The sequence below is a fragment of the Centroberyx gerrardi genome, chromosome 21 (genome assembly GCF_048128805.1).
Source record: "Centroberyx gerrardi isolate f3 chromosome 21, fCenGer3.hap1.cur.20231027, whole genome shotgun sequence".
NCBI classification, from domain to species: domain Eukaryota; kingdom Metazoa; phylum Chordata; class Actinopteri; order Beryciformes; family Berycidae; genus Centroberyx; species Centroberyx gerrardi.
Window position 1 is genome coordinate 17,883,362 of NC_136017.1, and position 15,311 is coordinate 17,898,672.

General features: G+C 39.9%; 1 protein-coding gene across 1 annotated transcript in view; it reads left to right on the forward strand.

Annotated features, from left to right (window-relative positions):
• Positions 1–7,463: 7,463 nt before the first annotated feature.
• creb3l1 (cAMP responsive element binding protein 3-like 1) overlaps positions 7,464–15,311 on the forward strand; it is a 37,331-nt gene continuing 29,483 nt past the window's right edge. The window contains exon 1 of the mRNA XM_071916758.2: positions 7,464–7,905. Within this exon, the coding sequence (XP_071772859.2) occupies positions 7,795–7,905 (111 nt within the window). The 5' untranslated portion in view covers positions 7,464–7,794. The remainder of the gene's footprint in view (positions 7,906–15,311) is intronic.

A 15,311-nucleotide genomic window follows, 5' to 3' on the forward strand; every position in this document is an offset into this window, starting at 1 on the left:
CTCTCTCTCTCTCTCTCCATATTAACCAGTTTGAGCTCATTCTCTGTAGCACCAACTCATGATGATGAATATGAATTTATACTTTGATTTTAATGATTTGCTTTATTTAGCTGCTATAGATGTCTATGGGATGTGTTGATTAGCAGTTTCAGTGGAATTAAACTAGTACTTCAACTAAATTCAGATTTGGATAGTGGTTTTAGTAGGTTACTTATTTGTTTTTTGTACTACTGCAACTATCGACTATTTTTGGATATAAAAAAATCAAAGTTTTGCTGAGTCTAGCTTCTGGCAGGCAGCTGTCAGAGTATGGCCATTAGAAACACAGTCAACATTCCTTCCACTTTATTTCAAATAAAACAAGATTTGTTATCCCAATCAGTGGTATTTTGCAGTTATGTGATTTTGTATTACTGTATATCACATTGCAGATGTAGACGTGATCTTTTGATGTAGACGTGACTACTTTTTAACCTTAGTTAACAAAACTAGATTTCTCTTGAGGGAAGCTTTGCTTAGCTTAGCTTGTAAAACTAGTAGCTACTTTCAAAGTAGCTTCCATAACACTGTCAGTGGGAAAGAACAAGGTAGCCTGTAAACATTGTTCTGGGTCTATAAGATTGAATTAAACTGTAATGATGGTGACACTTTGGATAGTCCAATATTAATACTTAACTATCAGGTGACAAAAAGTAGATGTTCAACAAGGTGTCACTTGCCTATTGGATGCATCTCCACAGACTATGTAAACCCAAACCTAACCCTAAATCTAACATTAAACCCAACCCTAAGATTAACCCTAGCCCATCCATTGAATATCTATAGACTGCTTCACACACGATTATGAGTAGGCTATCACTTGAAACTCAGTAGACTTTTTAGTGACACATTATAGTCACTTGATAGGAAGTTGAGGATCAACATTGGACTTTCCAAATAAAGTGTGACTGAAAAACGTATTATGAGGATGTGCAAAATAGCATCAGTAGACACTTACTGAGACAAAGAAACAATAGCTGTACGATATGAATATATACTAAAAATATGAAATATGTGCAGTATGGAATAAGTGAAAAGAATATAAATATACCAATATATATGCAATGAAAATTAGAAGAATATTAGAATATGAAGAGACAGAAGTTTGTCCCTGTCCTCCACCTAGAGCATGCTAGAATAGGCTCCAGCCCAGAATGACCCTGAATAGGAATAAGTGGGTAAAGAAAAAGAATGAATCAGGTCTATAAAGCATATACATACATATGTACAGTAGGCATGTAGACTTATCAATATATTCAATTTACAGATGTACAGAACACACCGATTTTCATGTGTGAATTACTAGCCGCCTCCTTCTCAGAACACCAGATGGAGGAACCACATATACAGAAAAAGAGATAATGCGCATGGCCGCATGTGCATGGATGTCTGTTCTCATTATCACTATCATTATAGAGAATATATTTATACATGGAGCTAGCTTACGTACAGAAAAAGAATCCACAGATATGTACCAACTCATATGTGCAGATCAGAACCAGTGCAAACAAATGTTGTATCTATTAGTCCAGAGCATAGGAATGTGAAGGTATCCAGGCTAAGTTGAATAGACAGTTAAGTTCCCTCCTAGTTGGCTGAGACTGGGGCCATTTGGACGGGAAGCATTGTACAGTGTAATGGCTGCAAAGTGCTCTGTGTTGCACCTTGGGGTGCTGAGGTGGAGGCTGAAGGTGCTCTGTGACATCAGCTCACCAGAGAGAGGATGATTGCTATGGTTTGTTTTACCAGTGTACAACACACCCAGGCTTTTAACCAGTTTGTTTTACCAGTCTACAACAGAGCCAGCCTTTTAAAGGCATACTGAGCAAGATTTGCCCCTTAGAAATAGCACAAACTCATCCAAAACGTATCCTACTCCATCATTACATATCATATCATGGCCCATTGGTAGTCTGTGACAGTGTTTGTGTCTGCAGAGAGCCTGCCTTCTGCCTGTATTCTTATTTCTGAATGTTTAGGACATTTCTGGGTGTCACCCTTTTGGCAGTGGGTGTGTCCTGCAACCAAAACCACTGCTGAATTGTTTTATATCGAAAAGCCACGCTGTCTACTTGTCCCAAACTCTAATAGAGTAACTGGAATTCTGGTCAGAGATAGTGTGTTGTGAGCTGCAGCTAGCTACCGTTGTTAGCGTAGCTTCGTTGCAGTAAAAAAGCTGATACCTAGCTAGCTAGCTAGCTAAGCTAACCGGCACCTACCTGTCCAACAGAAAACAGGCCAACTCTGTGTCGCTGTTCATCCCCATCCTCTCCTTCAAGACCAATTTATTCTAGTTTTAGAATGAGCCTTGTCTGCTTGCCGTTTCGCCTCGCTGTACTTGTCTTTTGCACTGTTCCGGCAACCGCGCTCAGGGGGGCGTGCGCTTTCGCGTCTTATTGAGCTAGGGAGGAGTAGTCAACCTTGAAAGTTGTGTTTACAAGCCACAGCTGGCAAAATCCTACTCAGTATGCCTATAACCAGTTTGCTAATCCTGCCTGCGTCTCCAGCTGCAAGACCTCATAAATCGAATGACGTCAGCCTTGCCCAAATATGGCTCACGGTTCCATAGCGATTTCTCCGTAGGGAAAATGAACGGGGTTTCACATAATCGTCTCTGTCACAGTCTACGTTTAATGCAGGATTTTCAAAGTCGGTCAATTTTTGCCTATGTATATTTATGTCTCTAGTGACGTTGATTTCTGTAACCGTTTTCTAGTCCAAGTAGTATTTTTGCTAGCATCAAGCTAAACACTTCAGCGCATATAATCTGCGTCACCTGCTGGCAGCGGGCTTCTACTCTGAGTCTGTACGTTGCTTAGCAACCCTCACCGCTTCCACACGTTTCGCTAGCTAGCAAAAAATTCTTGATTGACTAGAATTGAAGAAACTAACAACGAACAACAATTAACAACAATGATATACTGTATATATACAACTATAATTTAATAGAAATATTTACAGTATAAAACGTTGAAATCAAAGATATGCGATCGCAAACGTGGTGGTGTAGGTGCTCAGATGAGAGAGACAGAGAGAGTTGAGAGAGAAGGAGAAGGTATGCCGGGGGGAAACCTACGCTACCGGCACCAGCGGGTGATGCAAATTACATGCACTGAAGTGTTTAGCTTGTTGCTAGCAAAAATACTACTTGGACTAGAAAACGGTTACAGAAATCAACTGACCCAGTTCCATTACAGACATAAATATACAAAGGTAAAAACACAAGACTTTGAAAATCCTGCATTAAACCCAAACTGTGACAGAGACGATTATGTGAAACCCCATTCATGTTCCCTACAGAGAAATCACTATGGAACCGTGAGCCATATATGGGCATGTGGGCGTCAGACTTATGAGGTCTATACCTGCACTTTTGGCTAAAGATATTATTGCACTTCCCAATAGAATGCATTTTCTGAATGATGTTCTGTTGTAACAATCAGAAACCCATCTCTCTTTCTCTGTATCCTCCTCCTCCTCCCATCTCCTCTTCCTTTCCTCCTCCCCTCTTCGTCTTTCACACCCTCATTTCCAGCCCTGTAATTACATAATAATGACATAACAGGCAGTCAGACAGACACAAATAAAAGCAGGACAGGTGAACGGAAATACAGATAGACAGATAAGCACATGGACAGGCAGACTGATCTAAAGTGGATTGACTGAGCATAAAGCTTTGTCATTAGTTCATAAACTGCTGTTTTACCTGACATTTTGCACAGAGAGAACAGAAATAATTTGCTGCAGTAGGCCTACTTCGTAAACTTCCAGCGTATATGGCTCTGGGTGAGATTAGAGAGCTCCACTGTTTATGGCCCAACTCCAGATGGCTCTGGTCTCACTTTACTGACCTGACATGTTTTCAATGAGTGTGTGTGTGTGTGTGTGTGTGTGTGTGTGTGTGTGTGTGTGTGTGTGTGTGTGCGCGCGTGTGTGTGTGTGTGTGTTGTATATGTGTGCTGGCCACCAGGTGTCCTAGTTACCATAGCAACATGTTTTAACGATGTCCAGTGAGGAGGAAAAGGTGGAGGGGAGACAGACTGCCGGCCTATTGGCTCATTCTCATCATTTACTGTTTATTGGCCTGGTTCTTTGTTTTTTTTAATGTTTTTTTAAATAAATAAAATAAAATGTTATTATAATATAATAATATTCCAGAAATACACATAGAATATTCCTTCTTCACACCCTGCCTCCCAGTCCACTCAAACCTTACAGCCTATTCTACAAAGAGATAACTACTAAAAAAAATAGCTACATACATATATTACATATATTATTATAAACATGTGCAGTTTACTCATTCCCTGAATTTTTACCTGAAGTAAAACTTGATCAATACATCTCTGTTAAATTAACTAATAATTTGTATTTGTAATTCAACTAAATAAATCTTTATTCAACAAATGATCAAGTTAATTAAACAAAATAAATCAATGCAATCAAGTAATTTGAACTAATTATGGCAAGTGGGTGAAACCAGATCAATTGAGCTCAAGCTTTTAACAATATACACACATTTACTAAATTGTGAGCATATGTTAATTACTTTGTTCGAGGGTATATGAACCAAAACAAGGGAACAATAAAAGAATTAGAATTCTTGAACATCAGAAAACACATCTACCAGAAAAATGATGGATTCGTATTGATTAGTATTGGGCAAGTTGTTATTGTTCTTTACTGTCAGCTAATGTTGATCATATTTACTCCTTCATCTGAAGACAAAAACAATGAAATGCACTTGGAAATATTTTAATGTACCAACTAATAGTCATACAACCACAATAGAGACTTACACGTTAGAAACAACACATATGATATTTCTGGAGTTTTTTTTTTGACATCTCAGAACATCCAAAGCCATTTTTGAATTATGAGACTGAACCATTTGTTGAGCCAATGTCGTTATTCATTTGACAAATGTGTTTCTATCGCTATTTATTGCATAGTTTCTCTATCAAAAGAAAGAAAAGAAATCAGAGGAGGCGTAACTGTTAAGTGTAAGGAAAGTGTTTGAGGAAGTGTTTGAGGAAATTTCATTGAATTTTGCCATTTCCATTCAGCTTTTCAAATTCAATACATTATGATTTTTTTTAAAAAGCAAACAAAACAATAGTTGGATGGAAACCAAAGTAGAAAAACCAGAAAGTGTTGCCATATCCTTGTAAAAATCCCCCTGGTTAGAGGCCTTTTTGATTGAAATCTACCCAGATTATGTAACAGGTCAGAGTTACAGCACACACACACACACACACACACGTGTGATATCCATGTTACACAGTACTGGGACACAATGGACAGGGTTTCTCTCGCCCTCTGTCTTTCAATCTCTTCCTCTTCCTGTCTCTCCCTCCTTTATCTGTCTATCTACTTGTCTCTCTCTCTCTCTCTCTCCGCATGACAGAGGAGAAAGTAGGGCGCCCTGACACCCTGGGGTGGGGAGGGCAGGAGATGGGTGGGTGAGCCTGAGCGATTGTGGAAGAGAAAGAGATATCTATTGCACTCCTTGCACGCTTCCTATGTGTGTTTGTGTGTGTGTGTGTTGCAGCCCCAGGCAGTATCTCTGTGTGTCAAAGCAGTCACAACTCGGTTCGCCAAAGTCATTTCTCTCTTTCTATGCTTAGTCATTCCCAAACACACACACACAAACACACACCTCAGTATTGATACACAACTTAGTTCTGCCATGACCCACCTTTAGGAGCTGGGAAGATTAAAATGGGTGCCCCATTATTCTGGAAAGATACGTTTCAAAAGTTAAACGTTTTTTATTTATTTATTATTTAACTGATAAATATGAATGGTCAGTTTGGTTGAACTGTAAGCGCAGTTTTTGGCATTAAATTACTAATCATAATAATAACTAGTAGTTAACGTGAATGTGAAGTTAGTTGTAAACTACTTTGTAAAAATGACTGCATCTATATCTGCAATGTTATATAATACAAAAATCACTTGACTGCAAAAAATACCACTGATTCGGATGCTATCAAAAATAGTATTTTATTAGAAATAATGTGAAGTAATGTTGACTCTGTTTCTAATGGCCATGAATCTTGAAACATGCTCCTTGGAGGGGAACATGTTTTGAATTTTGAGATGCACTTCTCTATTAGTAATACAGACTTTATTAATAATACAGTTGAATGGTAGTAACCATGAGTTCTGCCACAGAATATCTATTAAAACTGAATTCCAAAAGAGTTTGCCTCTGGGTGATAAGGCAATATCTCTGATGTGTTTGTTTGCCTACTACATTTCAAATCTCAACCAATCCCATTAATTATGAAAGGACTACTCTGACTTTTTGGGAGTTTGGCTCATTGGTCATCTTACCCACTATGTGATGAGAAGACTGACACCAAAATCATCTCTGTGTCTTCGGTAGGTAGCTCTGTCGGGTGCGCATGCTAACGCTTTAGCCCTATGCGAAGTAGCATCACAGTATCCAATTCCGGACAGCATATGACCAAAAATGACCAAAAAATCACAATCAATTACCAATATATTTCATCCTGTACTGTTTTCATTTAAGTTTCTCATAAATTAACCATCCTCCGTCTGTCTTTTTTAAAGTTTAATATCACTTTTACCTTAACTTGTAATTGATTTTCTTCCAGTCCCAGCAAATGGATGATAGCGCACCTATTTTTGAGATTCAAAATTCGTATCCAATTCCGAACACTTACTGCAGTCCGTGTCGGTGTCAACATTAATCCAATTCCGGACACTTACTTACATTCATATACTCGATATTAACCCTTCCTGTACCTTCACAATGTTACAGATACATGTAAGAAGTGCAGGCTATGTACTCAAGGCTCTTATTTTTCCATTTATCAGCCAATACCGATTCTCTACATGAAGTAACCGTCGCCCAAAGTGGGATTTAAGGCTTCCCGCTTCTTATTCGTGACTAAGTTCATAACTTAATGTTTTATATGCTTAAATGTGTATAGATATTTATGAAATTTGATACCTAGCTTCTGCCTTTCGGATAGGAACTCCGTATTAAAACGGCGGGTAAACACCGGAAATGATCGAGTGTCTGGAATTAGATACAGTTATGTTAATCATTGGCTACTAGCAAATTCGATAAAAAGGTGGTTGAACCCTCAGGAGTTGCTTTCATTACCAAGTTACATTAGTCTAACAGGGAAGGACTAGGAAGTTAAAAAGCATTTATAACTTAGCTTCTGGCCCTGTTTATCAAACATAAAGTGGAAAATAAATAGTTTTTATCCCTTTGATGGTGGAGATAGGTTTGTATTCCTGATAATCTCCGACTGTTGTGTTTGGGCGTGGTCGTCATTTGATGTCACGACTGAGAGGCGCGGTTATATTGAATATTCATGAGCTCATGGAAGCGCGAGCGAGTGAGAGAGAGGGTGCGCGAGAGCGAGAGTCTGAGCTCTGAACAGCTGGATATCAACGTCTCCGCTGCAGCAGGGGAATAATGTGCATTTTCAACTTTATCTTAGCAGGAAAGCAGCAGCTGGACTCGGCCCGCATTGAATAAGAGCAACCGGGCTTAAAGACAAACCTGTTGGAGACTACGACCAAGCCGGTTTAAATACAGGCTGAATACAAACCCAGCACGGCATTTGGAAACAAGCGGCTTCATTTTAATGAGTTGTTATCTGAGTTTTGGACCTGTGTGCTTTCTACCAGTCAGTCCATCCGTCTAGGAAGCTGAAGACAGGCAGGCAGGCAGGCAGGCAGGCAGGCGGATAGACAGGCAGATAGACAATAATGATGGAGTCCATCCTAGACAGTTTAACAGCAGAGAAACTCTATCCGCCCGGAGGCACCAACCTGTTGGACCTGGAGGAACTCAGCGACGGAGATTTCCTCACTAATGTGGTGAGTGCTCGCATTTAGGCTGCTTCTATTTTAATTCGGCTTGTCTTTCTTTTGGAAGTCACTTTCCTCACTCATGTGGTATGATATTGTTGCTATTATTATGTTTATTCGTGCTGTCTTGCTGTTGGAAGTCAGCTGTCGGTGTTTCTGTACTGACGGCTCTTCAATAATCTAACGCACCTTTACTCCCTGTTCCGCCCGGAGCCGGACCTCAGGAGGGCGGTGTTAGTTATTCAGATCCTGACTGACATCCGGGGGGAGTTTATAGCCTACTCTCTCTCTCTCTCTCTCTCTCTCTGTGTGTGTGTGTGTGTGTGTGTGTCTTGATATATTCCAGTCCAGTGGGTAAACTATTATGTGAGACTGAGAACACTGGAAACAGACTGGGGGTAACTGGACTTAACCTGGTGTGTTTTGTGTTTGTGTGTGTGTGTGTGTGTGTGTGTGTGTGTGTGTGTGTGTGTGTGTGTGTATGTGTGTGTGTGTGTGTGTGTGTTCAGCTGGCAGGTGTTGAGTTCTCACCAGCACACCTGGCTCTTTGGAGTGTGTGTGTGTGTGTGTGTGTGTGTGTGTGTGTCTGTGTCTGTGTCTGTGAGGAGATTGAGTGACAGAGTGCGACTGGGCATGTCTTGAACTCTGTCTAACAGAATCTGGCTTGTGCACAGCTGGTGTGTGTGTGTGTGTGTGTGTGTGTGTGTGTGTGTGTGTGTAGCCAGCCGGTAGCATTGAGTATATCTAGACTATATGGTCACTAATGAGCAATGACTACATTGGCTTTATTGGACCACTAGATTGGCTCTTAATTAACTCTTAAGATGTATGTCTTAATTAGCCCGTAATTAACGGTTGTAATTAAGAGTTAGTTATTGTTTTAATTAACTATTAAAGTGTCTCTTAACTCTTAAGACTTAAGGTGTATGTCTTACATCTTAATTAGCTCTTAAGGTATAGCCTACATCTTAACGAACATTTAAGGCATATGTCTTAACTCACTTCGCATTAACTCTTAAGGTTTATATCTGAATTAACTCTTAATGAACTCTTAAGGTTTGTGTTTTAATTAACTGTTAATGTTCATGTCTTAATTAACTAAATTAAGACATAAGCCTTAAGAGTCAACTAACTCCTAGTTAAATCTTAAAGTGTATGTCTCAATTCTTAAGGTTTATGTCTTAATTGACTCTTGGTTAATTCTTCAGTTGGGTGTCTAATTAACAATTAATTACATCTTTAGGTGAAGTTATTGATTATTTCTCAAGTTATATCTCTCAACTAACTGTTAAAGTACATGTTTTAATTAAATAACTAATAAATAATAATAAAGGAGTTGCTGTCTAATTACCTGTAACTAGCTATAATTACCAATTATTTCCTAAGGTGTAGGACACCCTTCAAGTAGAGGACTGGGGTTCAAATCCTCACCCTGCTGAAGTGTCATTGAACAAGACACTGAATCCCTATCTCCATAATAATAATCATAATCATCATCATAAGCATCATCATCATAATATTATCAGTGATTGTGCTAGCAAGAAATATTCTGTCTTTCCTTCACTCTCTGTGTCTCTTTTCACTCTGTCTCACACTTTCTTACTCTTTTCAAGCAGTGCAGATTTTCAGCAGCAGCCATCAGTGCATGTGCACACACACACACACACACACACACACACTAAGCAGACCTCTATTCTAGTCAGTGAGTCAGTCCAGCAGTCTGCTTGTGGTTTCTACTCCCCCCCTCTATGTTCTAAATAAATGTAGTCCAGTCTGCTGTGAAGCCACTAGGCTGGGTTGTACCACTGGAGGACATGGGGAGAATAGCCGTACCAGTGAACCACTAGAGGACATAGGGCAGGATGGCTGATGGGATGTACCACCGGAGGACATGAGGGCGTGATCAGATTTTCCAAAACTTAAGGGAATGATGCGTCTCATTGCGCGTTTGTTTGGCCGAACCTCTGGCGAATGATGCATCTCATTACACCGATCAGCCGAAGCAGGGGCACCACATAATTTGTTCACTCATGGACACACTGCCAGAATTTGGTAGTGACAACCGAATTTATGAATGAGAGTGATTGCGCATATGTCTGGTACACACTGGAGCAGACCGGAGTAAAATGACTAGACTGTGTATGTATGGGTAACAGGAGTCACTCCACTCCTCCGATCTCGCGATGGCTGTAAATAATGTCTGTAACCATAGTAACGTTTACTTCAGTACTACCATTGCCTGTATTTACAGTTTACTTGACACCTGTAACACCAGTAACCAGAGGCGTCAATTTATCCATACGTTTTTAATAAACCGCCACTGACTGTTCCGTCATGTTCTCTTTTTCCACCGCATGGACTTGATACTTTAAACCGCAACATTTGGGCCCAAGACCGCAGAACTGGTAGGAACAACTGCAATGTTGAGGAAACAGGCTGGATAGAAAATTAGAGAATGTCTCACAACATTTACCTCCACGATGATAATGTTACGTAACGTAACGAGTGCTGGGCCTTAACAACCAGTTGTCCAGTCCGGTTCTGGTACACACTACTCGGACTAACCGAAGCCGCTCTCAAATTCAATAGTCAAGACCTGCATTTTTCAGGTAGTGAGTTCGGTTGGAGAATGCGGTTGTCACTCTCCTTAATAACTGAACTGTGAACAAAAAATTACAGACACCACTGATATGATTTTGGCAAAACTTGGGGAAATGATGATGCATCTCACCACTGTATTCCAGCATTCACAATTACACATTACTTCAAGGGGGAAGATCACTTGTCAAACAGTGTGTCCAGTACAGTGACGGCTTTGGATTTTCTGTTGATGTAGTTTGAGTTTCTGTAGGTGGCACTCTTTTCTTTGTCTGTCCAGCCATGGTGGCTATCGCTGCTCATGCTAACTTATTCCAAACAAATAGGAAATGTAAATCCATCACTTACTGTGTGGCAGAGGATTTTTCCCAGGAAAGACCTACCAGGCACCGGGTGTTTAGAACAGCAAGATTTCATGAACTTGATATAGGTTATATCACCATTGTGCTGTAGCAATCTGTAGAAAGTAGAACTCTGACATGGGCTGAAAAGACAAGTAGACAGACCAACTTGACCATAACGCCAACAAACTGGAAACATTTTTACTGCCCTGTATCACAAAATGACCATAACATATCTGTGGGAGGTTGATAGGGATGCTGATGAATACCGATGACTCAAAGATTACTTGTCCAGGTGCTTTGATTTCTGGCTTTCAAAACTCACTTGGAACAGAAACTCCCTACCCACTGGAGTTTCAAGACACACAGCTCTGAAGGCTAAAAAGCCTCGCTCTCAAGCCAAAAAAGCAAAAGGCAAAGCGGTATTATTATTCCAGTATTTAGCATGGTGATATATTACCTCTTCTCTAGACGTTTCTGTTGGATCTCGGCTCTAATTAGCTAGCTTACTCCTCTCTACTGTGAAAATATGACACCATAAGCTGTGCCAGAAACCTGTTGATGTTGCATTTCCTTGGTCACCGATAGAGGGCAATAAAAGTCATAGATTACTTTATGAGTGCCGATAAAAGATACACTGTATCAAGATATTTGGAGGCTGGGTGTTTAGCTAGGTCTCCAAAACACATTTAAATCCAGGTGCAATCTACCTAGACTGAATGTACCAGGAAATATGTCAGCTCACAGTGTCTATAGCAACATATCTAACTGCTACTGTTTCAACAGGTTGAGTAAAATGTATGAGTGGGAAATATGGGGCGAAAATTCCAGATTATAGCATTATTATGGTGTGCAAAATAAAAGTAGTAGAACTTTAAGGTGAAATAAATGAGTAATTACGATATGAAAAATAGACCAAAATGTGAAAAATATGCTACAGATATAAACATAAGTAAATATAACATTACAAAAATACCAATGTGTATGCAGTATGTAATAGGTGGGACATTCTAAAAGTATAAGTATATTCAATATATTTAGATTAGTAGACACACACACACACACACACACACACACACACACACAAAGTGAGGTCAGTGAAGGCCAGTGTAGTAACTTAATGCTGTGAAGTGGTTTCGAGTCTGACGCAGTTTATGTAATAAGAATTTAATTTCACTATGCTACTCTATTCTATTCTATTCTGTTCTATTCTATTCTATCCTATACGTTTTTTGGGAAAACCAATTCTGCTGAAATTCGTTCTCTGTTGATACTATCTTTGGAACAACTTTACACTGACCACACACACACACATATACACATAGTATATACACTCACACACACACATATACATCTATACACATTGTATACACACAAGAACACATATACTGATTGTATAAACACTTTCTCTTCTCCAACTATTTTCTTTCTCTTTTTTCTATCCTTCCTATTCTGTTCTCTCTACTGTATTCTCTCTCTCCTCCATCCATATTGTATTGTATTCTATTCTGTTCTATTCTATTCTATTCTATTCTATTCTCTCCTCCATTCAGACCCTGCACTCCAGCTTTAGAAAGACACACCCACCTTATTTGCATACTCATCGCTGATTGGCTGCTGAGCGGCTAAATGGAATGTGAGCAGGCATGCAGCAGTGTGTGTGTGTGTGTGTGTGTGAGAGAGAGAGAGATACTCTTCCTCTGTTTTACTCTGAACTGTAGCTCACTCTTCACCTCTATCTGCAACACACACACACACACACACTACCTCAGCTCCCTCCTTTCTCCCTCCGTCTCTCAAATCCAGACCGTAGTTCACATAAAACCAAATACTATTTCAACGCACTACAGCCATGTACAACCAAATAAAGGGGAGAACAGGGTAAAATGAGCCACTTTTTACATTTTGTGCTACTATAGCAAACTTATGTGTATTTATTTTAAACAATAATTGCTGTGTATACTTAAGGGTGTTGGGCATTCATGGAAATTAAAACATTTTCTGTAGCTAATAGAGCTTTAGAAGTATGAGCCATTTAAAAAGTTGGTCTTTTTGCATAACTTACCCCAGGACTAGGGGCAGGTTTTACCACACAACTACCATTTTGAAAAAAAACGCTTCACACAGCTGATCAAGCTGCAGTTATGCTCAGTTTATTACCTGATATTGTACGACTTTATAAAGCCTTCCATATCTATTTCCATAATCATGACTCATGACATCATTACCATGATTAAATCACCTTACTGCAAAAATCTTTTTTTTTTTTTCACTTTCTCCATGTGCATCACAGATTCAGGGAAATGCATCATTCTTCCTAAATCTGTCATCACATGCTTATGGTTATCTAGATACAAGAGAGGGCTCATTTTACCCATAATCTCAATTTACCCCGTTCTCCCCTAATGGAGGAAAGAACAATTAAATTCTGTAAATGTTCACAGCATCAAACTGTACACGTAGACCAATTTTGGTGCTTTTACGCAAATCTGAATGATTTGGCTGATTGACTGGTCTATTTTACCTGGACTAGTAAGACAGCCAAATGAAAGGAGAGGAGAGAGATGTGTTCAGACTCAACACTATGTTAATTACAGTCCTAACAGAGACACTCACTGCATTTATAATTAACACTCTTTGTGTCTGTCTTTTCCAGCTCTTTCTCTCTGTGGTTTTGATCTCACCCCCCATCCCACCCTAATGACATGCTAGCATCGCAATCAACTACAAAATGTTAACTGTCAACTGGGTTTAACACTGTTTTCCTCTCTAATGCGATTCCCTTGCCAGGTTGGGAATCAGAGTCTTCAGGTAATGAGAAGGTCCAGACAGACCTTCTCTGTTCACACTGCAGCTGTTGTAGAACCTCAACCCTCTAAAAAACGGTGTGAAAACTGGCACAAATATGCACCTTAATCCATGACTTGCAGTGATGCCACTGTTCGGTTGACGCCAACAATAAGACATAGCGCGTTATGTATCATAAAACGACAAGTTTATCTGCAGACTTGGTGGCAGAGAGGAAGGGTCACATCCTCCAAGGACTTCAATCTTTTTAAAATACCTTTCCTTTTCATCCTTTAAAGTCAGGTGACTTCATGGTTGCTTGTTGTATAGTCTGTGATTATAATGGAACGCTGTTTTGAGAGTCAGTATGGCAGCAAAACACTAATGTCACTGCAAGGATTCAAGTGATCAGTGTGTGAAAGCACAGGTGGACAAGCTGTATGGATGCTGATCAGTACAGATCCCATCCATCTGGAACGTAGTGGACTAGTTTGAACTTTTATGCAATCCAGTTACATTACATAAGTACGCTGGTCCGGGTCCAATCCATCTCATGTTGGAGGTAATACACAGTGAGCCTCATACGCAGAAATGTTGTATGGGTTGTCACCTTATGATGTCATCCAAAGCGGACGTGTTTCCATTCCGTGTTCAACATGGCAGATGACACTCCAAAGCTGTGCTTTGTAGTTCCCCCTCTCTGTGTGCTGGTCTGCTGGGTTTTCCTCCTCATATAAAACTATAGGATCAGTATTGTAACTACTAGAGCTAAATATAAAATAGGATCAGTGCTGTTACTACTGAGCTAAATATAAAACAATTGGGTCAGTACTGTAACGGCTAAAGCTAAATATAAAACTAACTCTGTGACCACTATTGTGATTACTAGAGCTAATTTTAGAGCAAAATTGATTCAATTGCAGACCTCTCTCTCTCTCTCTCTCTCCCTCTCTCTCTCTCTCTCTCTCTCTCTCTCTCTCTCTGCACCTCTCCTGTCTTTACCCAAATTTCATCCACGTTTCTCCATCAGGGAAACTCTCCGCTGTTTATTTTTATTCTGGCCCAATTTAAATCTGACCTATATTCCCTAATGGAGCGGTGTTAAAGGCACAGTGTCGTGGTTATTTAAAGGGATATTGTTTGAACAGGGAGTGCAGCAGGAGAACAAGGCTGCTCTGTCTCAGTATAAACGTGCTATTCCTCTGTGTGTGTGTGTGTGTGTGTGTGTGTGTGTGTGTGTGTGTGTGTACGCGTGAGGGATGTCTGACTGACTAGTTTACTGACTAACTGGTTGCTTGACTGACTAAGGAATCAACTGACTCCTTGCAGTGAACTGCCACTACTGGTCCAGTCACACGAAGATCTTAGTTTTAATATGATGAATATAGATAACAAATACACAGGAGGTAATAAGGAGTAGGACCACCCTTTGCCTTCAGAACAGGCTCAGTCCTCCTGTCCTGCTGTCATACTGCATCCCAAAATAATGATTGTCAGACCTCTTTTAGATTCAACACATATGGCTAATTGGCATTCATTTTTATTTGACTGGCCTGCATAGCTGCCTTTTTAATTATTTAGTTACTTCAAAGTTAGTCTGATTTTCCATGGGCTGTTTCCGCTATTTTGTCCATCCCCTGTATGTGTGTGTGTGTGTGTGTATGTGTTAGCTTGCTCCACGTGCTTTCA